At 43.2% G+C, this 26278-nt stretch overlaps 1 protein-coding gene across 1 annotated transcript in view; it reads right to left on the reverse strand.

Moving 5' to 3' along the window:
* Positions 1 to 26278, reverse strand: part of DNAH10 (dynein axonemal heavy chain 10) — a 141553-nt gene that overhangs the window by 17202 nt on the left and 98073 nt on the right. The window contains 13 exon segments of the mRNA XM_070763165.1: positions 1219 to 1373; positions 3746 to 3850; positions 5743 to 6016; positions 7525 to 7754; positions 8725 to 9004; positions 9916 to 10063; positions 12908 to 13129; positions 14224 to 14441; positions 15317 to 15453; positions 16237 to 16418; positions 18794 to 18968; positions 21052 to 21213; positions 24178 to 24375. Of these exon segments, the coding sequence (XP_070619266.1) occupies positions 1219 to 1373; positions 3746 to 3850; positions 5743 to 6016; positions 7525 to 7754; positions 8725 to 9004; positions 9916 to 10063; positions 12908 to 13129; positions 14224 to 14441; positions 15317 to 15453; positions 16237 to 16418; positions 18794 to 18968; positions 21052 to 21213; positions 24178 to 24375 (2486 nt within the window).

The raw sequence follows: 26278 nt of genomic DNA on the forward strand, positions 1-26278 counted from the left end.
GAAGACTGACGGCAGAAAAAGACCTCCTGGTCCATCTAGTCTGCCCTTATACTATTTCCTGTATTTTTATCTTAGGATGGATCTATGTTTATCCCAGGCATGTTTAAGTTCAGTTACTGTGGATTTACCAACCACGTCTGCTGGAAGTTTGTTCCAAGGATCTACTCCTCTTTCAGTCAAATAATATTTTCTCACGTTGCTTTTGATCTTTCCCCCAACTAACTTCAGATTGTGTCCCCTTGTTCTTGGGTTCACTTTCCTATTAAAAACACTTCCCTCCTGAACCTTATTTAACCCTTTGACATATTTAAATATTTTGATCATGCCCCCCCTTTTCCTTCTGTCCTCCAGACTCTACAGATTGAGTTCATTAAGTCTTTCCTGATACGTTTTATGCTTAAGACCTTCCACCATTCTTGTAGCCCGTCTTTGGACCCGTTCAATTTTGTCAACATCTTTTTGTAGGTGAGGTCTCCAGAACTGAACACAGTATTATTCCAAATGTGGTCTCACCAGAGCTCTATATAAGGGGATCACAATCTCCCTCTTCCTGCTTGTTATACCTCTAGCTATGCAGCCAAGCATCCTACTTGCTTTCCCTACCGCCCGACCACACTGCTCACCCATTTGGAGACTGTCAGAAATCACTACCCCTAAATCCTTCTCTTCTGAAGTTTTTGCTAACACAGAACTACCAATACAATACTAAGATTGAAGATTCCTTTTCCCCACGTGCATTATTTTACATTTGGAAACATTAAACTGCAGTTTCCATTGCTTTGACCATTTATCTAGTAAAACTAAATCATTTACCATACTACAGACCCCTCCAGGAATATCAACCCTATTGCACACTTTAGAGTCCTGGCATCCTGCAGGGAGAGACAAATGACCTCGTTCGTACACTACAAGGGGCCCCTGGTGCCCTCTGAGCTTGGTTGCTTTCTTGCAGATGTTATATTACCCAGCTAGGTAACATCATTTTATTTTTTATTTTATTTATTTATTAGATTTGTATGCCGCCCGCTCAGAGAGTGCCAAGGGACCCCACAGTTCAATCCTGAACCACAATCCTGAACCACATCCTTAGAGTGTCTCAATCTTTTATGCCTACCCTATTTTCCCAAGGCACTTTCGTTTGTCTCTTTCACTCAACACAACCTTCTTGGGAAACCCACACCAAAGAACACCCAAAGATACAAGGAGGAAGGTGCTCACAGCTTTCCAATCGCTCATGGTTTCTTCCAGGTCGTCTGGAAGAGAGCCAAATTTTTCCGGAAAGACTTCGGAGACACGGATGATGTCCTCCCAGCCTTGATCGGAAAGCCACAGACATGGCTTCTTCCGGGCGCTCTTTTCCAAGGAAAGGTTACCTAGAAACAAGCGCAGGTGTCTGGACCAGACCATTCACAGGCAGAATGAATAGGCTGTGAAGTTTCAAAACCTCCCTCCCTCCCTATCTATCTTTGTCTCTCTATCTTCATCTATCTACCTCTATCTATCTATCCATCCATCCATCCATCCATCCATCCATCCATATCTATCTATCTCTATCTATCTTCATCTATCTACCTATCTCTATCTATCTATCTATCTATCTATCTATCTATCTATCTATCTATCTATCTATCTATCTATCTATCTATCTAATCTATCTATCTATCTATCTAATCTATCTATCTATCTATCTATCTATCTATCTATCTATCTATCTATCTTCATCTATCTACCTATCTCTATCTATCTATCTATCTATCTATCTATCTATCTATCTATCTATCTATCTATCTTCATCTGTCTGTCTGTCTGTCTATCTATCTTCATCTATATACCTATCTCTATCTATCTGTCTGTCTGTCTGTCTGTCTATCTAATCTATCAATCATCTGTTTGTTTGTTTGTCTGTCTATCTATCTTCATCTACCTACCTACCTACCTACCTACCTACCTACCTACATATCCATCTATCTACCTATCTATATCTACATACCTACCTATCTATCCCTACCTATTTATCTATCTTTCTAAATATAAATAAAAACACTGTGTATAACATTGTAATACAGTACAAGAAATATAAGGAAATGGGCAAAGATTTAAAAAAAATCATTGTGATGTACTCATTTTTAATTTGCAAAATTTAATAAATAAAACTTTAAAAAAAGAACAGGCTGTGAAGTTTCCGAAAGATGCCCTTATTCATTCAATGTCAACTTGCAAAGCTTTCAAGCTGCCCTGTGCCGCACGCCAAACCATTAATTTGTAAGTGTAGCAGGGAAGTCCCCAAGGCTCTCCTGCTTGAGTAAGGGGTTGGACTAGATGTCCTCCAAGGTCCCTTCCAACCCTGTGTTCTGTTAGCTATCTGGTTTATTTTTTATTTTTTTTAAACAGGATCTATTTTAAGGATTTATGTTTTTCATGAAGCTAGGCGTTATGAGCTGGTTTTCTCCCCCTCTCCTGGGATTCTGCTCTTTCATTTCTTTTAAGGCCTACAGCAGAGGTCCTCAAACTTGGCAACTTTAGGACTTGTGGACTTCAACTCCCAGAATTCTCCAGCCAGCATGGGAATTGAAGTCCACAAGTCTTAAAGTTGTCAAGTTTGGGGACCCTTGGTCTACAGCAGTGTTTCCCAACCTTAGCAACTTGAAGATATTTGGACTTCAACTCCCAGAATTCCCCAGCCAGCATTCGCTGGTTGGGAAATTCTGGGAGTTGAAGTCCAAATATCTTCAAGTTGCCAAGGTTGGGAAACACTGGTCTACAGGATCCAATGATGGGAATATATAAATTGAAACTATAAATAAAGCCGGCAGCCCTGCTTTGAAGGGTAATAAAATCTGGAAGCCCAAACCGCTACATAAGCAAAGGCACCAGCACCAGGCTGGGTGCTTGAAAGTAGGTCTTGTTTGGAAAAATGGAAAAATAGAAACAAAAAACCATAGAAGTCTGACGGCAGAAAAAGACCTCCTGGTCCATCTAGTCTGCCCTTATACTATTTCCTGTATTTTATCTTAGGATGGATGGAGTTCGCGGAGAGGGGCGGCATACAAATCTAAATAATAAATAATAAATAAATAAATGGATCTATGTTTATCCCAGGCATGTTTCAATTCAGTGACTGTGGATTGACCCACCACGTCTGCTGGGAGTTTGTAACAAGCATCTACTACTCTTTCCATCAAATAATATTTTCTCACGTTGCTTCTGATCTTTCCCCCAACTAACCTCAGATTGTGGCCCCTTGTTCTGGTGTTCACTTTCCTATTAAAAACACTCCCCTCCTGAACATTTTTTAAAATCATGTAGAAACATAGAAAACTGACGGCAGAAAAAGACCTCATGATCCATCAAGTCTGCCCTTATACTATTTCCTGTATTTTATCTTAGGATGGATCTATGTTTATCCCAGACATGTTTAAATTCAGTTGCTGTGGATTTAGCAACCACGTCTGCTGGAAGTTTGTTCCAAGGATCTACTACTCTTTCAGTAAAATAATATTTTCTCATGTTGCTATTTAAATAGTTTGATCGTGTCCCCATTTTCCCTTGTCCTCCACTCTACAGATTGAGTCCATGAAGTCTTTCCTGATCAGTTTTATGCTTAAGACCTTCCACTATTTTTGCCGCCCGTCTTTGGACCCGTTCAATTTTCTCCATCTCTTTTTGTAGGCGAGGTCTCCAGAACTGAACACGGTATTATTCCAAGTGGGGTCTTGCCAGCGCTCTATACAAAATGCCCAGATACCTTTCAAAAAGAAATCCAGTTCATCCTGAGGAACCCTGTGGTCAGCCTGTTCAATCTTGATGGTCATGTTGAAGGAGAAGAGAAGCTTGTGTTTCTCAAACAGGCCTGGGAATGAAAGCATCACGGCCTCCGTTAGGAGAGAGAATTATTTTACTGAGTATAAACAGGACCAAATGGGCAAATTCCCCCCTCACACACACACACACACACTCTTGTTCCAAAACTGGAAATGTCCCTTTCAGCAGACAGTTGCACGACTGTTCTCTTACTACGGATCTCACTTAAGAGTGTCCAGTTTGACCATGAATGACCACCTGAATTTATTTACTTAGCGTATACTTATAGTACTTCTAATGTTAATTGTCTGGTCCACCTAGCCATTTGTTTGTTTTGTCAAGTACATATTAGTAGTATACAGAGATATAATAATACAGTGGTACCTCATCTTACGAACGCCTCTTCTAACGAACTTTTCAAGATACGAACCCGGTGTTTAAGATTTTTTTGCCTCTTCTTCCGAACTATTTTCACCTTACGAACCCAAGCAGCTGCTGCTGGGATGAAGGGGTTTCTTTTTTTCCCCTTTTTTGAAGAAAGAAAAGGGAGGGGCAGCTTGGAGGAGTAAAGATTTTGCATGCTTGCAAAGGCACTGAAACGGTGTCTTTTGAAGAAAGAAAAGGGAGGGGCGCCCCCCTTGCCTTTCTTCCTTCCCACTCACCCTTTAGCCTAGCCTTGCTTCTTCCACCCGCCCCCTTTAGCTGCTCCTCCCTGCCCTCTGTTCGCCTCCCTTCTAAAGTTTGGGATTTTCCTGAAGGATTGGCACGCATTATTTGCTTTTACATTGATTCCTATGGGAAACATTGTTTTGTCTTACGAACCTTTCACCTTACGAACCTCCTCCTGGAACTAATTAAGTTCGTATGATGAGGTACCACTGTATTTATATGCATGACACTAGACTTCAGCATATGGGTTTCCATTGAGGGTTGATATCAAAGTTCTTAGACTGCTATTGAGCGAGTGCCAATCTCAAGTCTTCAAAGATCATCTTCTACCCTCTTAAGGTCCCTATAACCAAACTGGAGAAAGCTTTCATGAAGCCATTAAGTAAGGTGAACTATCCAACTAAAGCTCTAAAATGTTCACTCAAGATGCCGAGAATCAAGTCGGCTATTGTTCTATCGGGCTCTCTGGTAGACTCCTCCCAAAAATTCACAGGTACAAATTTCAGACTCACACGTTTGAAAATTCAAAACAATGTTCTTTATCATGAAAATTCACTTAAACCAAGCCCTGTTTTGGGATCGCAAAGAGCACTGGTCTCCAAACAAACTGGTAATTTGTACAAGTCCCTTATCAGTTCTGAGATACTTAGCTTGCAGCTGTGAGGCAATTCACAGTCCTTCTTCTTCCACAAAGTTTCAAAGCAGGGAAAAAGCAACACACCAAGGTCGAAGTCAGCAAGGCAGGCACGAAACGCAACAATCAGATAATCCTCCACAATGGCCAAACCCACAGGCTGCTATTTATAGCAGCCCCACGAATTACCATAGCCCCACCCAACCACAGGTGGCCTCATTTTCTTTGATAATAATCTCTCAGTTGTTGTTGCCTATGCATCGCTCTCCGCATGCGTGGCTGTATCATTAACTCTTGTTCCGAATCCAAGGAGGAGCTAGAGAATTGATCTCCTTCTGAGCTGTCTGCCACACTTTCCTCCTCCCTGTTACTCCTGTCTTCTTGGTCAGAGGAGCCTTCATCAGCAGATTCCACCGGGAGCAAAACAGGCCTGCAGCATGTGGATGTCTCCCCCACATCCACAGTCCTTGGGGCAGGAGCTGGGCCAGAGCTAACCACAACAGCTATGGTGGCCTCAAACCCTCCCTCTAAAAGTGAAAACGCAACAGCTCTGACAAAGCATCTCCCGTACGTGGTACGGACCCTCTCTCAAAACACATTCCACGCGGCCTCATCCACCGACGGGCCCCCCGACTCACCTGTGCAGCCATAGTTGTAAATATTAAACGTCAAGGTATCCATGATGTTGCGCAACCTTTTGGCAAGGATGGTATCGGGCATAGATTTCCGGAGCGAGAGGCCAAAGACGTCCAAGAAGGCAGACAAGGAGTATTGGTACATGGTGTTGACCAAGGCCATTTCGGACAGCACGAAAAACAAGATGGCGCCCCTCTTGGCCGCAGGGCGGTAGCCGTCTCGCAGTTTGTCGATGTCGACGGCTGTTTTCTCAGCCAGTTTGAGTTTGTCGGAGACCTAAGTGGCACAAGGAAATGACCCCCTTTTAGAGGCAGGAGCTTAACGTACCAAGGAAGGTGGACACTTGAACCCTCCCAAAATAAACTGATTTTCTAAACTTTCAATTCAAGTCTTCTTTCTATGATTAATGCTGCATCCCAATAATTAATGTTCAAAGAACTCAGATCCTTTCCGTAACTCCAAAACAGCAGAAGAAAATAGCCCCAAGTCAAAAGAAAAAGAATTTTAAACATTAAAAACATCCAGTACAGTGTTCCCTCGATTTTCACGGGTTCGAACTTCGCGAAAAGTCTATACCACGGTTTTTCAAAAATATTAATTAAAAAATACTTTGCGGGTTTTTTCCCTATACCACGGTTTTTCCCACCCGATGACGTCATATGTCATCGCCAAACTTTCATCTGACTTTAATAAATATTTTTTTTAATAAACTTTAATAAATAAACATGGTGAGTAATGATCTAAATGGTTGCTAAGGGAATGGGAAATGGTAATTTAGGGGTTTAAAGTGTTAAGGGAAGGCTTGTGATACTGTTCATAGCCAAAAATAGTGTATTTACTTCCGCATCTCTACTTCGCGGAAATTCAACTTTTGTGGGTGGTCTCGGAACGCATCCCCTGGAAAAATCGAGGGAACACTGTAGTCCCAGAGTCTCCAACCTTGGCAACTTTAAGACTTGTGAACTTCAACTCCCAGAATTCTCCAGCCAGCAAGCAAGCTGGGGGGGACACGCAGTGGGCGTAGTAAGTTTATGCACTATTTATTGAATACTTAATAGGTTTTTTTTAAATTGTCTTTCCTTCTCTAGTACCTTAGTATGATCCTTAATTACTTTTAAAATAGGAAATAATTAAATAGCATGTTTTTGCCCATCAATGCTTGAATCCTTTTAATCTAGAACTGAACTTTGATAGCAATGAAAGGAAGTTCAGCTACTTGCCTAATCTGTTATCATACCGAGCCTTGTGGGTTCAGTACAAAACCTTAAAATGTGACTGTGCTCCTAAACAGATAATGCCGTCTATCATTTGTCCTTTTAGTGGCTCTTCAAATAATGTGACTTAATCCAGTGTTTCCCAACCTTGGTAACTTGAAGATATCTGGACTTCAACTCCCAGAATTCACCAGCCAGCATTTGCTGGCTGGGGAATTCTGGGAGTTGAAGTCCAAATATCTTCAATTTGCCAAGGTTGGGAAACACTGGATTAATCAACTGAAAAAAGAGTCCAAGCCCCTATTTGAGCCGCCCCAAGTCCTCGGAGAGGGGTGGCATACAAATCGAATTAATAAATAAAAATAAATAATAAATATTTGAAAACTTATCTTGGTTGGTAAGCCACTCCCACATGAGCTTTAAGCCACCTCCCATCACATGATTGTCAAGCCACTCCCACCTGGTCACATGGCCGGCAAGACACACCCAGAAAATAAGCCACGCCCACAGCATGGCAGTAAAAACTTTGGCAGCCCGTCACTGCCTGTAAGCCAGGGGCGAGGGTCCTACCTCGTTCGCTTTGGCCTTGGTCTCCTCTAAGGTGTGGACCAGGTCCACGTTGTCCAACATGTTCCCCGTGGAGGTGGCCAGTTCGCGGAGAAGGGAGTCTTCCAGGTCTTTCAGCAGGTTTTTGTTCTCGCTGGTTTCCTGGATGAGATGCTCCCGCTGCTCCTCCAGTTCGCGCCTTTCGAAGCCCACGATCACGCTCAGCAGCTGGTCCTCCAGCCCCTTCAAGGTCACTGGGGGAAGAGGGGTTCAGAGGCTGGGGGAAGCAGCTTGAAATTGGGCCACGGCCATTACTGTAAAATTGGCGTCGCATCCGTTCGTTGCTGTTATGACTGTTTCCTTCAGAAAAGGAGGAGGAGGAAGGAGAGAGGAGGAGGAAGAGGAAAGGAGGAGGAGAAGGAGGAGAGAAAGAGAAAAAGAAGATGAAGAGGAGGAAGAAGAAAGGCAGAGGAAGAAGAGGAGAAGAAAGAGAAGGAGGAAAAGAAGATGAAGAGGAGGAAGTTGAGGAACAGAAGTAAGAAAAGGAAGAGGAGAAAGAGAAATGGAGATGAAAAGGAGGAAGAGGAGAAAGAAGAAAGGAAGAGGAAGAAGAGGAGGAGGAGGAAGAGAAGAAAGAGAAGGAGGAAGAGAAGATGAAGAGGAGGAAGAGAAGTAAGAAAAGGAAGAAGAGGAGGAGGAGAAAGAGAAAAGGAGATGAAAAGGAGGAAGAGGAGAAAGAAGAAAGGAAGAAGAGGAGGAGGAGGAGAAAGAGAAGGAAGAAAAGAAGAGGAAGAGGAGAAAGAGAAGGAAGAAAGGAAGAGGAAGAAGAAGAGGAGCAGAAAGAGAAAGAGAAAAAGGAGCTGAAGAGGAAGAAGAGGAGAAAGAAGACAGGAAAAGGAAGAAGAGGAGGAGGAAGAGAAGGAGGAAAAGAAGATGAAGGGGAGGAAGAGGAGAAAGAAGACAGGAAGAGGAAGAAGAGGAGGAGGAAGGGAAGGAGGAAAAGAAGAAGATGAAGGGGAGGAAGAGGAGAAAGAAGACAGGAAGAGGAAGAAGAGGAGGAGGAAGAGGAGGAGGAAAAGAAGAAGATGAAGAGAAGAAAGAGAAGGAGGAAAAGAAGAGGAAGAAAAAGAGGAAGAGGAGGAGGAAAGAAAGGAGGACAGGAAAGAGAAGAAGAGGAGGAGGAGGTGGTTAACCCTGCTACGGAGACCGAGGAAACCATCTCACCTGTGTAGTTAATGACCATGGCTTTGCCGAACACGGAAGGCGAATATTTAGGATTAGCCAGCTTGGTGTTCAGGTAGAGCTTGAAATTGGGGTCGTAGTCCACCTCCTTGTCCCCGAGGACAATGAACGTCCGTCCCTGGGCGGTTTTGATGTTTTTTTCCAAGACGTTGTCAATGACGGGGTCAATGTATTCATCGACATCGTGGAACAGGAAAGGGTTCCCGTATTTGATGGCCATTTCCAGTTGCTTCAGGAAGTCTGGGTCGTTGAACGAAGCCATCTGGGAGAGGAGGAAGCATCCAAAAGTCAACGGCTGGGCCGGCCGCCGTGATCCCTTCCACTCCCAAAGCCCACCTTGACCCGATCGACGGAGGGCTCCTCGTCAACACATCAGGCAGATAAAATCTGAATTCTACCCCTCCCAGGCCTGCGCAACTTGAAAGCAAAGGAGGAATCCACACGCTGATATTTCAAATCACTCTTTTTATATAGCAAGCGTCATCTATACAAGCCGAAATCATGCCTGTGAGGTCGGCTTGGCAGCTTCTCAGTGAGGGTAATTAAAAGATAACAGTCCCGCAACGAGGCTGCTGCAAAGCTACGGGCGAACGCCTTCGTGAGATAAGGAGTCTCCAGTTTCACAGACTTACTAACACAGCTTCCCAGCATCGCTGTAGACAGGGCACTTTTACTCCAAGGACTTTAGCAGGAAAACAACAGTTGGCTAGCGTAACATGGCTGAAACCTCAAACATCATCCGACTCCATTGTAAAACGTTGAAACTCCACCCCGAATTACTCATACTCCACCCTTAAATACCTATGGGGAGTGGTCAACAATTCCCTAGAGGTAACAAACTACAGACTACTTACTTTTCCCATACAATTATTCTTGTCTTTTTCTTAGTCTTCTAAAGCAGGGTCATGGTCTTCCTCCTCCTCTTCCTCTGTCAGACCCTACTGTCATTGCCATATCTGCCACTTATAGTGGTCCTTCAGGTTCATCCAAGTCTATTTCTCCCTTACTCTCTCTCTCTCTCTGTGCATCCGCTGGCAACACCAGTGGCCCAGGGTACCAAGATGGGCCTAGCTCATCCTCCTCAGGATCTGTCATCACCAGAGTTGGATGAGGACCACTCACAACACCACCACCCACTTCTACTCCGCCCAGTTCTTATCCGTGGGTTCTCACCCTGAGGTTATTTTTCTCTTCTTTCCTCTTGATCCAATTTAAGGCTTGCTGCTGGGGGTCAATGCACATGGGGAATCGGCTGGCTCGGGTGGTCAGGATCCCGTTATGAACAGAGAGCTCGTCTGGAGGGAGACCCTGGGAGCCCCACCTGGAAGGAAAACAAGGGTGGGGGCAGAGAGAGGTTTTAGTAGGGCAAAAGAGCCTCTCCCCACTTTTTTGTGGCCAGGACTGGAGGTGTGAATTGTAACATCTTATCACGTCCAATTGCAATTGTTCTGTATAATTGTGGACTTGATTGGTTAATTCCTTTTTGGTTTATTATGGGTTTTTTTTAATGTTCATATTACTAAATTATTTGACATGCATATTGTTGTACTATTTTTGTTGTAAGCTGCCCTGAGTCCCACTGGGATTGGGCGGCATAGAATTAAATTAAATTAAATTAAATTAAATTAAATTAAATTAAATTAAATTAAATTAAATTAAATTAAATTAAATTAAATTAAATTAAATTAAATTAAATTAAATTAAATTAAATTAAATTAAATTAAATTAAATTAAATTAAATTAAATTAAATTAAATTAAATTAAATTAAATTAAATTAAATTAAATTAAATTAAATTAAATTAAATTAAATTAAATTAAATTAAATTATTATTTATTAGATTTGTATGCCGCCCCTCTCCGAAGACTCAGGGCGGCTCACAACAATAAATTATTTTTTTTCTTCTTCCAGGGACTTCTGATGCAAAAGCCCAGCTTGGTCTAGTGGTTAAGGCGTAAGGCTACAAAGTGGGAGACTGTGAATTCTAGTTCTGCTTTAGCAATGAATGTTGGCTGGGTGACCTTGGGATAATCACCAGGAAAAGTTGAGTGTTAGTCCCATTTCAAGCATGAAAGCTGGCTGGGTGACTTAGGGCCAATCACCAGGAGACTATGAGTTCTAGTTCTACCTTAGCCATGAAGGCTGGTTGGATGATTTAGGGCCAATCACCAGGAGACTGTGAGTTCTAATCCTGCTTTAGCTATGAAAACCAGCTGGGTGACAGTTCTTTCTCTCTCAGCCCAATCCAACCCACAAAAGAGGAGGGGGAAAGTGTGTTGGGTATTTTATTTACTTATTTATTTATTATATTTGTCAAACAAGTATAGAATTATCATTTGTATTAACATAACAAAGTATAAAGAAGTGATAAAAAGGATACTAGGACAGAAGGACAGGGTCAGAAGGATATGTTTGCTACCTTGAGTAACTTGTAAAAAATTTTTTAAATCAACTATCAACTGAAAAACCTCAGAAGTTATGCAGGAGTTTGGAGATGACCATTGGGTTGCCTCAACCCAGTGCAAAGATCGACAGTGGTATGGGCTTGTGATGGCGAGGCTATGGCACATATGGCACTGTGTCAGCTCCGGTGTGCATGCTTGCACTGGCCAGCTGATTTTTGGACTTGGGGAAGGCCGTTTTCACCCTCCCTGGGCTTCAGGAATCTTCCCTGAAGCCTCCAGAGTGTGAAAAATGGTCCAAAGGGCAAACAGGAAGTCCATTTTTCATGAAAAACAGCCTAAGCAGGAGGGGCAGAGGGATTATTATTATTATTATTATTATTATTATTATTATTATTAATAATAATAATAATAATAATAATTATTATTATTATTATTATTATTAATAATCATAATAATCATAATCATAATCATAATCATAATAATAATAATAATAATGATAATAATAATAATTAGATTTGTATGCCGCCCCTCTCCGTAGACTCGGGGCGGCTTACAGCAATGATAAAAACAATATATAATGACAAATCTAATAGTTAGAATCTAAAATAAAAATAATACATTTAAAAAGTCTAAAAAACAAGAAACCCCAATATATAAAAAAACATACATACAGTCATATCATACACAGAAAACTACATAGGCAGGGGGAGATGTCTCAGTTCCCCCACGCTTGACGGCAGAGGTGGGTTTTAAGGAGTTTATGAAAGGCAAGGAGGGTGGGGGCTGTTCTAATCTCTGGAGGGAGCTGATTCCAGAGGGCCGGGGCCGCCACAGAGAAGACTCTTCCCCTGGGTCCCGCCAAACGACATTGTTTAGTTGACGGGACCCGGAGGAGACCAACTCTGTGGGACCTAACCGGTTGCTGGGATTCGTGCGGCAGAAGGCGGGATGTGTAGGGATGCATTCATGCGCAATGTGGCGCACATAGGAGGGGCGTTTGTGTGCCGGCACATGTCCGTGCACACTCCCATTTTGGCGCACAAGAAGATAAAGGTTCACCTTCCCTCCTTCTCTCCCTCTCTTCTTTCTCTCCTACCTTTTCTCTCTTGGGCTTCACGTCCTTGGCCACATCACAGTAAAGTGTTGGTCATGACCTATAAAGCCCTTCATGGCACCGGGCCAGATTATCTCCAGGACCGCCTTCTGCCGCACAAATCCCAGCGACCAGTTCGGTCCCACAGAGTTGGCCTTCTCCGGGTCCCATCGACTAAACAATGTCGCTTGGCGGGGCCCAGGGGAAGAGCCTTCTCTGTGGCGGCCCCGGCCCTCTGGAACCAACTCCCCCCCAGAGATTAGAATAGCCCCCACCCTCCTTGCCTTTCGTAAGCTCCTCAAAACCCACCTATGCCATCAGGCATGGGGGAACTAAGATATTCTCTCCCCCTAGGCTTCTACAATTTATGCATGGTATGTTTGTATGTATGATTGGTTTTATAACAAGGGTTTTTAGCTGTTTTATTATTGGATTTTTACATTCTGTTTTTGTCAATGTTGTTAGCCGTCCCGAGTCCATGGAGGGGGGCGGCATACAAATCCAATAAATAAATAAAATAAAATAAAATAAATCCGTGTAAAGGCAGGTCCAGGCAGAAGGATGGGCTCCAACAAGGGTAGTTAGAAGGAGTTGTACAAACGGCCCGTGGTGGAGAGGAAGCAAGCAGGCCAAACCACACGGATTGCAAAAACCCAAGCGGGACCTACCGACTTATCTCCACGTCGTCCGTCAGGAGGTTTTCCAAACGGAAGGGCTGGCTGAGTGGGATCTCCCTGGATAAGATGTCGGCCTGCCACACGTCCTTGATCATCTCGTCCCTGAATTCCCAGGTGAAGGCTCCTTCGTAGCTCAGGAAGGCAGCGCAGAGGAGACAATCTCCCAAGAGCTTCACCTGCTTCTTCTTGAGCTCCTCCAAGTCGTTCAACCACCTGGTTGGGAAACCACAAGGAGCTCAAACACCCATTGGTGGTGGGGCCGTTGCTTAGGAGAGAAATCTCAGAAAGGGGTTGACGTGAACTGAAAGTCCAGAGGTTCTCCAGGGTCACCCAAGGAAGGAGGGTGCTTGGCTGCATAGCTAGAGGTATCACAAGCAGGAAGAGGGAGATTGTGATCCCCTTATATAGAGCGCTGGTGAGACCACATTTGGAATACTGTGTTCAGTTCTGGAGACCTCACCTACAAAAAGATATTGACAAAATTGAAGGGGTCCAAAGACGGGCTACAAGAATGGTGGAAGGTCTTAAGCATAAAACGTATCAGGAAAGACTTCATGGACTCAATCTGTAGAGTCTGGAGGACAGAAGGAAAAGGGGGGACATGATAGAAACATTTAAATATGTCAAAGGGTTAAATAAGGTCCAGGAGGGAAGTGTTTTTAATAGGGAAGTGAACCCAAGAACAAGGGGACACAATCTGAGGTTAGTTGGGGGAAAGATCAAAAGCAATGTGAGAAAATATTATTTGACTGAAAGAGTAGCAGATGCTTGGAACAAACTTCCAGCAGACGTGGTAGATAAATCCACAGGAACTGAATTTAAACGTGCCTGGGATAAACCTAGATCCATCCTAAGATAAAAATATAGGAAATAGTATAAGGGCAGACTAGATGGACCAGGAGGTCTTTTTCTGCCGTCAATCTTCTATGTTTCTATGTTTCTAAGGAAGGAAGGAAGGATGGAAAGAAGGATGGATGGATGGAAGGAAGGAAGGATGGATGGAAAGAAGGATGGATGGATGGATGGCAGGAAGGAAGGAAGGAAGGAAGGAAGGAAGGAAGGAAGGAAGGAAGGAAGGGGGGAAGGAAGAATCCACAGTCACTGAATTTAAACATGCCTGGTATAAACATAGATCCATCCTAAGACACAGTACAGGAAATAGTATAAGGGCAGACTAGATGGACCATGAGGTCTTTTTCTGCCGTCAGACTTCTATGTTTCTATGAGGGTGGAAGTAGGAAGGTAGTAGAAAGACAGCCAAAGGGATGGACAAAGGAATCTACTGCTTGTAGAAAATCATCCCTTGCCTGATATTTTCCGATCCCAAACCGGAGATCAGCTTGTCTGCCGCGATCAGCCGGCGTTCCATGAGCTCCGCTTCTTCCTGGAGCTGCTGCTTCTCCCTGATGGCTGCCTCGTACTTGTCTCCCAGGGCCTTCAGCTCGTTCTGGATGGCCAACAGCTCTGCCTGGATCCTCTCCAGTTCCCGTTTGCTCAAGAAGAAATTCCGTTCCAGTCTGGCCACCTGAGGAGGGGGAGAGAGAGAAGGAAGCTCAGCCGAGGCTGGACGAGGCCTCCAAGATGTTTACCGTCGCACCCCTTGGCGGCCCTGCAGTCCAGGTGAAGCCTCCAGAGAAGAACAGGTAAAGGCTCGACTCCTGTAACGTTCTCTACATGGGGCTACCTTTGAAAAGTGTTCGGAAACTTCAGATCGTGCAGAATGCAGCTGCGAGAGCAATCACGGGCTTCCCTAAATATGCCCATGTTTCGCCAACACTCCGCAGTCTGCATTGGTTCTGGTCACAATTCAAAGTGTTGGTTATGACCTATAAAGCCCTTCATGGCACCGGACCAGACTATCTCAGTGACCGCCTTCTGCTGCACGAATCCCAGTGATCAGTTAGGTCCCACAGAGTGGGTCTTCTCTGGGTCCCGTCAACTAAACAATGTCGGTTGGCGGGCCCCAGGGGAAGAGCCTTCTCTGTGGCGGCCCCGACTCTCTGGAACCAGCTACCCCCAGAGATTAGAACTGCCCCTACCCTCCTTGCCTTTCGCAAGCTCCTTAAGACCCACCTTTGTCGTCAGGCATGGGGGGAACTGAGACATCTCCCCCGGACCTATTCAATTCAATTTATGTATGGTATGCTTGTATGTATGTTTGCTTAAATAATGGGTTTTTTAAATATTTTAAATTGTAAATTATTAGATTTGTCATGAACTGTTTTATTGTGTTGTGAGCCGCCCCGAGTCTACGGAAAGGGGCGGCATACAAATCTAATAAATAATAATAATAATAATAATAATAATAATAATAATAATAATAATAATAATAAAGTCCAGGTGAAGTCCAGGTAAAGCCGGATCTTCCCTCCTTCTCTCCCTCTCTTCTTTCTCTCCTACCTTTTCTCTCTTGGGCTTCACGTCTTTGGCCACATCGCAGTAACTCATGACGGCGTCCACAAACTTCAGCATCCCCAAGCCAGCCCGGCTGACCACTTCCATCTCTTCAAAGGTCGTGTTCAAAGTCTTCAGCAACCCTTCCGGGAGGGAAGTGTCTCTCGTTAGTGTCGTGGTCACCTACGGGTAGTCCTCGGCATACAACAGTTTGTTTAGTGACCATAACAAAGTTACAACGGTACTGAACAAACGTGAAAGATGTAGGGCAGGGGGAGCATTGATGCTTTTGAACTCCGCGTAATGCTCATGAGAGGACTGTGGACAGCCAAGGAAACAAGCTAATGGATCGTCCAAAAAGTCAAGCCAGGGTTGTCTCTCAAGGGACAAATGACCATGTTGGAATTCTCTTACTAGGGACATGAAAGGTAGAGGCCTAGCTCTTTGAAGAAGGTCCTAATGCTGGTAAAGATGGAAGGAAGAGAAGGAGGTGGGCAGCAGCAAATGGATGGACTCACAGTGGTGGTGGTGAACCATCAGAAGACTTGAAGGTTAGGGACAAAGTGTCATGGAGAACCTCTATGTGGTTGCTAGGAATTGACAGCAGCTTGGTGGCACCTCATCTATCCACTCACCCACCCACCCACCATTGAGCCATCCATCCATCCATCCATCCACCCACCATTGAGCCATCCATCCATCCATCCATCCATCCACCTACCATCCACTCAGCATCCATCCATCCACCCACCCACCATTGAGCCATCCATGCATCCATTCATCCATCCATTCATCCACCCACCCACCCACATATCCTTCATCCATCCATCCATCCAACCAAACTCACCCCCCCCCCCCCATCAACCCAAGGGCCCACTGGGTCACTGGCCTCTATTCCAAGGAGGTGCAAGGAAGGGGCCATTTACCTCGGACGGATTTCACTTGGGGCTGTGTGATGGAATCGAAGTCGATCTCCATGAGGGAGCGCAGGAAGTTGGCCTCGGACATCATCCCTTTGGCCGTCTTCCAGTTGAGCTCCTTGTAGCCACGCATGATGAGGATACACTCGCAGACCGTCTGGACCTGCTTGGGAGGCTTTGCAAAGGACCTAAAGGAGGCGAGACAGACAGGGAGAGGCCAAATAAAAAACCCCATTGTCTTAGAAACCCGTCGGGTTTTTTGAGTTGTGTCACCTTGGTATTCAAAACTGGAGAACATCCCCTAGATTAGAGCAAATGTCTGTGGAGATTCCCGGTTATCCAGGTCACATTTGTCCCAAAGGTGCTATTATTATTATTATTATTATTATTATTATTATTATTATTATTATTATTATTAGTCTACGAGTCTACGGAGAGGGGCGGCATACAAATCTAATAAATAATAATAATAATAATAGTTGTTATTATTATTATTATTATTGTTGTTGTTGTTGTTGTTGTTGTTGTTTGTTTGTTTGTTTGTTTGATTGATTTTTATGCCGCCCTTCTCCTTAGACTCAGGGCGGCTTACAACAGGTTAGCAATAGCTCTTTTTAAACTAGAGCCAGGCTATTGCCCCCACAATCCGGGTCCTCATTTGACCCACCTCAAAGGATGGAAGGCAGAGTCAACCTTGAGCCAGTGATGAGATTTGAACCGCTGACCTACAGATCTAGCAGTCAGCTTCAGTGGCCTGCAGTACAGCACTCTACCTGCTGCGCTACCCCCGGCTCAGTTTAAATTTATTTATTAATGGGATTTGTAGGCTGCCCAGCTCCTTACGGACTCTGGGTGGCCAACAGCAAGAGGCAACTGGACTTAACTTGTTATACCCCTCCCTTGAAAACATTTCAGCTTCTTCAGTTCTACAAGAATCGTGCTGAAATTCAGTGACAACGGAAGACGTTTCACGGAATAGAAGCGAAATGTTTTCCAAGAAGGAAAAGAACCCCAAGAAATTCCACTTGCGTTTTGGGGGTGGGACAGACCCTGGAGTGGGGAGGGAAGAGAGGAGAAGTTGTAAAAGAGAATGGGACGCAAGGGGGCCCTTTGAGGCTGGTCCCTCTTGCTCTCCTTCTCCAGGAGGATTTATTTATTTATTTGTTTGTTTGTTTGTTTATTTGTTTGTTTATTTATTTAAATACACAATGAGGGTTTTAGTGTGTGTGTGTGTATGTGTGTGTGAGTATATACCAAGACCGTCATATATATATACTGTATATATATATGATGGTCTTGGTATATTCGGGTTTCTTCCCGTGTAGGATTTCCTACATGGGAAGAAACCCGAATATACCAAGACCGTCATACCTGTACCCGTGAAAATCTACGAAAACAAATATATATATATATATATATATATATATATATATATATATATATATATATATATATATATAAAAATATATATATTTGTTTGTTTTTGTAGATTTTCACGGGTATATGTATGTACATTGTTCTGAGTTCGGGTTTTGCCCCGTGTAATATTTACATATTTACATTCCATATTTATAGCAGCACGAAGCTTAAAACTTCAGCCTGATGATGGTGAATGTGATTTCATCGAAAACACACACACACACACACAGAGTAAAATACATGATGAAGGTTATAGAGGAGATACTCATAGTAAAATATATCTAAGAAATAATAGAAAAGAAGATATAGGAATAGAACATATCAATGAAAGAATAGAAGGAGAGATTATAGGAATAGAAGAAAGGAATAGGAGATATTTATTTATTTTATTCATTTATTTTGTCCAATACACAATGAGGGGTTTAGTGGGTATATATCTATATACACATAGTAAAATACATGATGAAGGTTATAGAGGAGATACTCATAGTAAAATATATCTATGAAAGAATAGAAAAGAAGATATAGTAATAGAACATATCAATGAAAGAATAGAAGGAGAGATTATAGGAATAGAAGAAAGGAATAGGAGACATAGGAGAGCAATAGGGCAGGGGACGGAAGGCACTCTAGTGCACTTGTACTCACCCCTTACTGACCTCTTAGGAATCTGGAGAGGTCAACCATAGATAATCTAAGGGTAAAGTGTTGGGGGTTTGGGGATGACTCTATGGAGTCCGGTAATGAGTTCCACGCTTCAACAACTCGGTTACTGAAGTCATATTTTTTACAGTCAAGTTTGGAGCGGTTAATATTAAGTTTAAATCTTGTTGTGTGCTCTTGTGTTGTTGTGGCTGAAGCTGATGTAGTCACCGATAGGCAGGACGTTGCAGCATATGATCTTGTGGGCATATGATCATGTTTAAGGCGTCTTAGTTCTAAGCTTTCTAGGCCCTGGATTGAAAGTCTAGTCTCGTAGGGTATTTATGTCTGAGCCAAATTGGAGCTTAGAATATCTTTTTTTAAAAATGTTTGTATGTATGTTTGTCAATTTTTATGGAAAATTAATAAAGTTTATTTTTAAAAAAATGGAGCTTAGAATATCAGAGGTTTGTTTGCTGCTTCCCAGCCGACTCTCACTCACCTGATCTCCGTCACGTCGGACTTATCCAGCTTCTGCAGCTCCAGTTTGGCGGCCTCCAAGATTGGCATGGCTTCTGCCAGGGCCGTCTCGGCTTCCCGCTTCTCCACCGCGATCACTTTGTTCTGCTCCTCGATCTCCATGGCTTTCTCCACGGCCAGTTTTTTCTTCTCCTCGGCTGAGGAGAGGAAAACGGCGACAAAATGAGCTCCTTGGCCAAAGAGGCTGGGTTTTTTTTTAAAAAAGGGACCTTGCGGGTCATCTAGTCCAGCCCTCTTGCCCAAGCAGGAGACGCTACATCTGACTCTACCTGGGATTGAACTCACAACCTCCCGATTGTGAGGCAAGATCCCCACCTGTAGGCTGTTGGGATTTTATTTTTTAAAAAAATATTTTTATTAAATTTTCATAAAATAGACGAACAGACACACATACATTTAACACAAAATTGGGGTTGTATTGCCCCGCTTATCTCAAAAGTATAAATTTGAATATAGAAAAAAGAATACACATTTAAATACAGTTCATTATTATAAATGTTAAGAAATAATTTGTTAAACTTCTTATTATAATTTTTCATATTTAAGCTAATTCTGATATAAATTCAAAATTCATCTCATAATACAGCAATTCTTCATATGTAAACTAATTCTAATAAATTTCTAAAAAGAAAACATATTCTAACTAATTCTATTGTAACACATAAATCTTATCTTTGCCGAAACAATTCACTCATTTATTTAATTGTTTTCATTAACCTTCTATTTAAAGCCTGAGGTAATACAGTGTTCTCTCGATTTTCGCGGGTTCGAGCTTCGCGAATAGCCTATACCACGGTTTTTCAAAAAATATTAATTAAAAATACTTCGCAGGTTTTTTTTCTATACCACGGTTTTTCCCGCCTGATGACATCATACGTCATTGCCAAACTTTCATCTGCCATTGCTGATTGGCTGAAATCTCGGCCAATCAGCGTTATTATTGCAAAAAAAAAATATTGTTAATAAATAATTATGTTTATAATTATCAGGATCACTAAGTGTCTTATTCAATGGTGAATATCAGTAATAATGGTGAGTAAATGGTTGTTAAGGGAATGGGAAATGATAATTTAGGGGTTTAAAGTGTTAAGGGAAGGCTTGTGAGACTGTTCATAGCCAATAATAGTGTATTTACTTCCACATCTCTACTTCGTGGAAATTCGACTTTCGCGGGCGGTCTCGGAACGTATCCCCCGCGAAAATCGAGGGAACACTGTATTCCAAGTACAGAGGAAATACTGTAGTTATTGTAAAGTAGAAGGAATGCTGAGTTGTGGTGCGTCAGCAGAACGATGCAATCTGTTCTACGACCTGATTGGTCAAAACTTGTATATACTGTAATACACCTTTGTATGGTTGTGGTCTAATGTGGGGCTACCTTTGAAAAGTGTTCAGAAACTTCAGATCGTGCAGAACGCAGCCGCGAGAGATGTCGTGGGGCTTTCAAGATTCGCCCACGTTTCTTCAACACTCCGTGGCCTGCATTGGCTGCCGATCAGTTTCCAGTCACAATTCAAAGTGTTGGTCATGACCTTTAAAGCCCTACATGGCAATGGACCAGAGTACCTCCGGAACCGCCTGCTACTGCACGAATCCCAGCGACCGATAAGGTCCCACAGAGTTGGCCTTCTCCGGGTCCCGTCGACTAAACAATGTTGTTTGGCGGGCCCCAGGGGAAAAGCCATCTCTGTGGCGGCCCCGACCCTCTGGAACCAACTCCCCCCGGAGATTAGAACTGCCCCCACCCTCCCGGTCTTTCGTAAACTACTCAAGACTCATTTATACCACCAGGCATGGGGGAGTTGAGATAGCCCTTCCCCCTAGGCCATTACAAGTTATGCCTGGTATGTCTGTGTGTATGTCTGGTTTTATTATAAGGGTTTTTAGTTGTTTTATTAATTGGATTGTTACATGCTGTTTTTTATCATTGTTGTTAGCCGCCCCGAGTCTACGGAGAGGGGCGGCATACAAATCCAATAGATAGATAGATAGATAGATAGATAGATAGATAGATAGATAGATAGATAGATAGATAGATAGATAGATAGATAGATAGACAGACAGACAGACAGACAGACAGACAGACAGACAGATAGATAAATAAATAAATAATAAACAAACAAACAAACAAACAAATAATAGTGGTTAGTGCTCTGGACACCCACAACAGTTTAGTTAAAAGCCTGCAGTTGGGCAAGGCATGGGGGAGGAGAAACTTGCCGATGGCCGTATTTGTGGCGATCTCTTGCAGGAGCGCCTCGCAGGCGGCCGATTTTTCCGCCAGCACAATCTTCTGCTCGGCCAGCTTCCGGTTGAGCTCGTCCAGTTGAATGGTGGCTTCTTTCAGCTTATCCAAGCCGCCATCCAGACGCTTGCACTGAGCTGGAAAGAAGAGGGGAGCGTCGGTGGGGAGGTCCTTAACTCTTGCCCAGCCCTCTCTCTTTAAACAGAAGACAGAATCCCAGCTGGGCCTGCTGCTCGAGTTGGAAGGGACCTTGGAGGTCTTCTAGTCCAACAACAACAACAACAACAACAATAATAATAACAGAGTTGGAAGGGACCTTGGAGGTCTTCTAGTCCAACAACAACAACAATAATAATAACAGAGTTGGAAGGGACCTCGGAGGTCTTCTAGTCCAACAACAACAACAACAACAATAATAATAACAGAGTTGGAAGGGACCTTGGAGGTCTTCTAGAACAACAACAACAACAACAATAATAATAATAATAACAGAGTTGGAAGGGACCTTGGAGGTCTTCTAGTCCAACAACAACAACAATAATAATAATAACAGAGTTGGAAGGGACCTTGGAGGTCTTCTAGTCCAACAACAACAACAACAACAATAATAATAATAACAGAGTTGGAAGGGACCTTGGAGGTCTTCTAGTCCAACAACAACAACAACAACAACAATAATAATAACAGAGTTGGAAGGGACCTTGGAGGTCTTCTAGTCCAACAACAACAACAACAACAACAACAATAATAATAACAGAGTTGGAAGGGACCTTGGAGGTCTTCTAGTCCAACAACAACAACAATAATAATAACAGAGTTGGAAGGGACCTTGGAGGTCTTCTAGTCCAACAACAACAACAACAACAACAACAATAACAGAGTTGGAAGGGACCTTGGAGGTCTTCTAGTCCAACAACAACAACAACAATAATAATAATAATAATAACAGAGTTGGAAGGGACCTTGGAGGTCTTCTAGTCCAACAACAACAATAATAATAACAGAGTTGGAAGGGACCTCGGAGGTCTTCTAGTCCAACAACAACAACAATAATAATAATAATAATAATAACAGAGTTGGAAGGGACCTTGGAGGTCTTCTAGTCCAACAACAACAACAATAATAATAATAACAGAGTTGGAAGGGACCTTGGAGGTCTTCTAGTCCAACAACAACAACAACAACAATAATAATAACAGAGTTGGAAGGGACCTTGGAGGTCTTCTAGTCCAACAACAACAACAACAACAACAATAATAATAACAGAGTTGGAAGGGACCTTGGAGGTCTTCTAGTCCAACAACAACAACAACAACAACAACAATAATAATAACAGAGTTGGAAGGGACCTTGGAGGTCTTCTAGTCCAACAACAACAACAATAATAATAACAGAGTTGGAAGGGACCTTGGAGGTCTTCTAGTCCAACAACAACAACAACAACAATAATAATAATAACAGAGTTGGAAGGGACCTTGGAGGTCTTCTAGTCCAACAACAACAACTACAACAACAACAACAACAATAATAACAAAAGAGTTGGAGGTCTTCCAGTCCAACCCCCTGCTTAGGCAGGAAACCCTAAACTAGTTCAGACAGATGGTTATCCAACATCTTCTTAAAAACTTCCAGTGTTGGAGCATTCGCAACTTCTGGAGGCAAGCTGTTCCACGGATTAATTGTTCTGTCAGGAAATTTTGCCTTAGTTCTCAGTTGCTTCTCTCCTTATTTAGTTTCCACCCAATTTAGTTTCCAATTATACTACCTGATCTTCTCCATGCAACAAGAACCACTGCACCATAGAGACAATTTTAACTTTGCTGCACCTGTGTATGGTTTGCCAATTGCACAGTGGTAGATAGGACAGCGCTCTAAAGGGTTAACGTCATTATCTACCCCAGCGACCAATGAGGGCCCACAGGGTCCTTCTAAATAAATTGCCCAGAGGATCATTGGTTGCCCTCTCCCCTCTTTGGAAGAGCTTTATAGCTCCAGCTGTCTTAAAAAAGCTTGAAACGTTCTTAAAGATTCATCTCATCCTGGGCAATCTTTTTTTTTTAACTATTACCATCTGGCAGCCGGTACAGGACAATAAAAACAAGGAAAAACAGGCTAAAAACAGCTTCTATCCCAGAACAATAACTACAGTGGTCCCTCTACTTACGAACTTAATTCATTCCATGGCCAGGTTCTTAAGTAGAAAAGTTTGTAAGAAGAAGCAATTTTTCCCAAAGGGATCAATGTAAAAGCAAATAATGTGTGTGATCGGGGAAACCACAGGGAAGGCGGAGGCCCTGTTTCCTCCCAGGAGATTCCTAGAGAGGCCCCACGGAGGCTTCTCCCTGCCTTTTCCAGCCCTGTTTCCTCCCAGGAGATTCCTAGAGAGGCCCCGCGGAGGCTTCTCCCCACCTTTTCCGGTTACAGTTTCGGAGCTCAGGTTTATAAGTGGAAAATGGTTCTTGAGAAAAGGCAAAAAAATCTTGAACATCCAGTTCTTATCTAGAAAAGTTCATAAGTAGAGGCATTTGTACCTAGGGGTACCACTATATATTGAATTCTACTGCATACAGTGCAATATTAATGCAATATCAGGGGGTTTTCAATTCAGTTGCATAGAATGTGAAGGATGGGTGTTCGTGTTTTATTTTTAGAGTTATAATGTACATTAAAGAGGGCATTTAATTTCCTTATGCGCGGTGCAATAGAATACAATAGAATAGAATTTTTATTGGCCAAGTGTGATTGGACACACAAGGAATTTGTCTTGGTGCATATGCTCTCAGCGTACATAAAATAAAATATACATTTGTCAAGAATCATGGAGTACAACACTTAATGATTGTCATAGGGGTCAAATAAGCAATGAAGAAGCAATATTAATAAAAATCTTAGGACATAAGCAACAAGTTACAGTCATACAGTCAACATGGGAGGAAATGGGTGAAAGGAATGATGAGAAAAACTAGTAGAATAGAAGTGCAGATTTAGTAGAATGACAATAAAGTAAAGTAAACTCATACACCCCACCTACCACCCTGCCTTAACCCCTTTTCCAAATTCACCCGATTAACCGATCTGGGGGTTTACCAAGCAACGCTTACCCAAAATGAAATTATTCTTGTCCTCCAGCAGCTTGGTGTAGGTGTTGATGAAGTCCAGGTAATTCTTGGGCGTGACGTAATTGCTCCTCCTGAGTTTCTGCAGGAACTTTTTGCTGTAGACGCCGACCGAGCCATGGACCATGACGGTGTGAGCGATCAGCTCCTCGGTGTGCTCCGAAGGGATGAGCGGATTGTTCCCTAGGCAAAGAAACGGGGGCGGGTTGGGGCAGTCAGTGGAGAAGAATCGAATCCCGTGCTGGCTGGGGAATTCTGGGAGTTGAAGTCCACCTATCTTAAAGTTGATCTGGTTGAGAAATACTTTATTTATTTATTTGGTTTTCCAGGAACATCTATAGATCTAAATAATATACTATAATATTAACAAAACATGTATCTGTCAAATATATTTTATTTGTCAAATTTGTTAGTTCTATGTACATAACTAGTTGGGTTTGGCAATACAGTGGTGCCTCTACTTAAGAACTTAGTTCGTTCCGTGACCAGGTTCTTAAGCAGAAAAGTTTGTAAGTAGAAGCAATTTTTCCCATAGGAATCAATGTAAAAGCAAATAATGCGTGCAAACCCATTCGGAAGAAATAAAAGCTCGGAATTTGGGTGGAAGGAGGAGGAGGAAGAAGAGGAGGTGGGGGAAATAAAAAAAATCCAAAACTTTAAGGCTTAAAAAAAGAAGAAGAGGGACTCTGAGGCAGCACCCAGAGAAAGGAAAACGCTCCGTTCGCTCTGCGCTGCCCAGAGCAAAGGGGGCATTTCTTTTCTCTGGGCACTGGCAGAGGTTTATTCCCTCTCCAAGCGCCCAGGGAAAGGGAAATGCTTCGTTCGCTCTGGACTGCCAAAGCCTCCTTAAGCGCCACCGAAAGGCTCCACTGGCAGCCGAGAAGAGCCCGGGATGGCCGGGATTAAAGTAGGAATGGCAGGAAACTGACCAGGCCTTCGTGCCGCTCTCAAATTTCCTGGGAAATTTTTCCGCGCTCGGGTTCTTAAGAAGAGGCAAAAAAATCTTGAACACCCGGTTCTTATTTAGAAAAGTTCTTAAGTAGAGGCGTTCTGAAGTAAAGATACCACTGTATATAAAACAAACCAACAATGTATGTTTTACATGTAATAGAAGAACCGTTGTACTCACCTGAACGGTCTTCTCCAGGTCCTGGAAGGAGAGTCCAGCATGGTTTAGGTTTAGGTTTAGGTTTATTGGATTTATATGCCGCCCCTCTCCGCAAACTCGGGGCGGCTCACAACAATAATAAAAAACAGTACAGTACACAATACCAAATCCAATGCCCACCCATCCAGTTCCAATTGAAATTAATAATCTCATAAAAAGCAGTATATATAAAAAACAGGCACACAGTCAATCAATCAACAAAACAACATGGGCAAGGGGGAGGTGTTTTAGTTCCCCCATGCCTGACGGCAAAGGTGGGTCTTAAGGAGTTTACGAAAGGCAGGGAGGGTGGGGGCAATCCTAATCTCAGGGGGGAGCTGGTTCCAGAGGGTCGGGGCCCCCACAGAGAAGGCTCTTCCCCTGGGTCCCGCCAGACGACATTGTTTAGTCGACGGGACCCGGAGAAGGCCAACTCTGTGGGACCTAACCGGTCGCTGGGATTCGTGCGGCAGGAGGCGGTCCCGAAGATATTCTGGTCCGGTGCCATGAAGGGCTTTATAGGTCATAACCAACACTTTGAATTGGGACCGGAAACTGATCGGCAGCCAATGCAGACTGCGGAGTGTTGGAGTGATATGGGCATACTTGGAGAAGCCCATAATTGCTCTCGCAGCTGCATTCTGCACGATCTGAAGTTTCCGAACACTTTTCAAAGGTAGCCCCATGTAGAGAGCGTTACAGTAGTCGAGCCTCGAGGTGATGAGGGCATGAGTGACTGTGAGCAATGACTCCCGGTCCAAATAGGGCCGCAACTGGCGCACCAGGCGAACCTGGGCAAACGCCCCCCTCGCCACAGCTGAAAGGTGTTTTTCTAATGTGAGCTGTGGATCGAGGAGGACGCCCAAGTTGCGGACCCTCTCTGAGGGGGTCAATAATTTCCCCCCCAGGGTAATGGACGGACAGATAGAATTGTCCTTG

The sequence above is a fragment of the Erythrolamprus reginae genome, chromosome 10 (genome assembly GCF_031021105.1).
Source record: "Erythrolamprus reginae isolate rEryReg1 chromosome 10, rEryReg1.hap1, whole genome shotgun sequence".
NCBI lineage: Eukaryota > Metazoa > Chordata > Lepidosauria > Squamata > Dipsadidae > Erythrolamprus > Erythrolamprus reginae.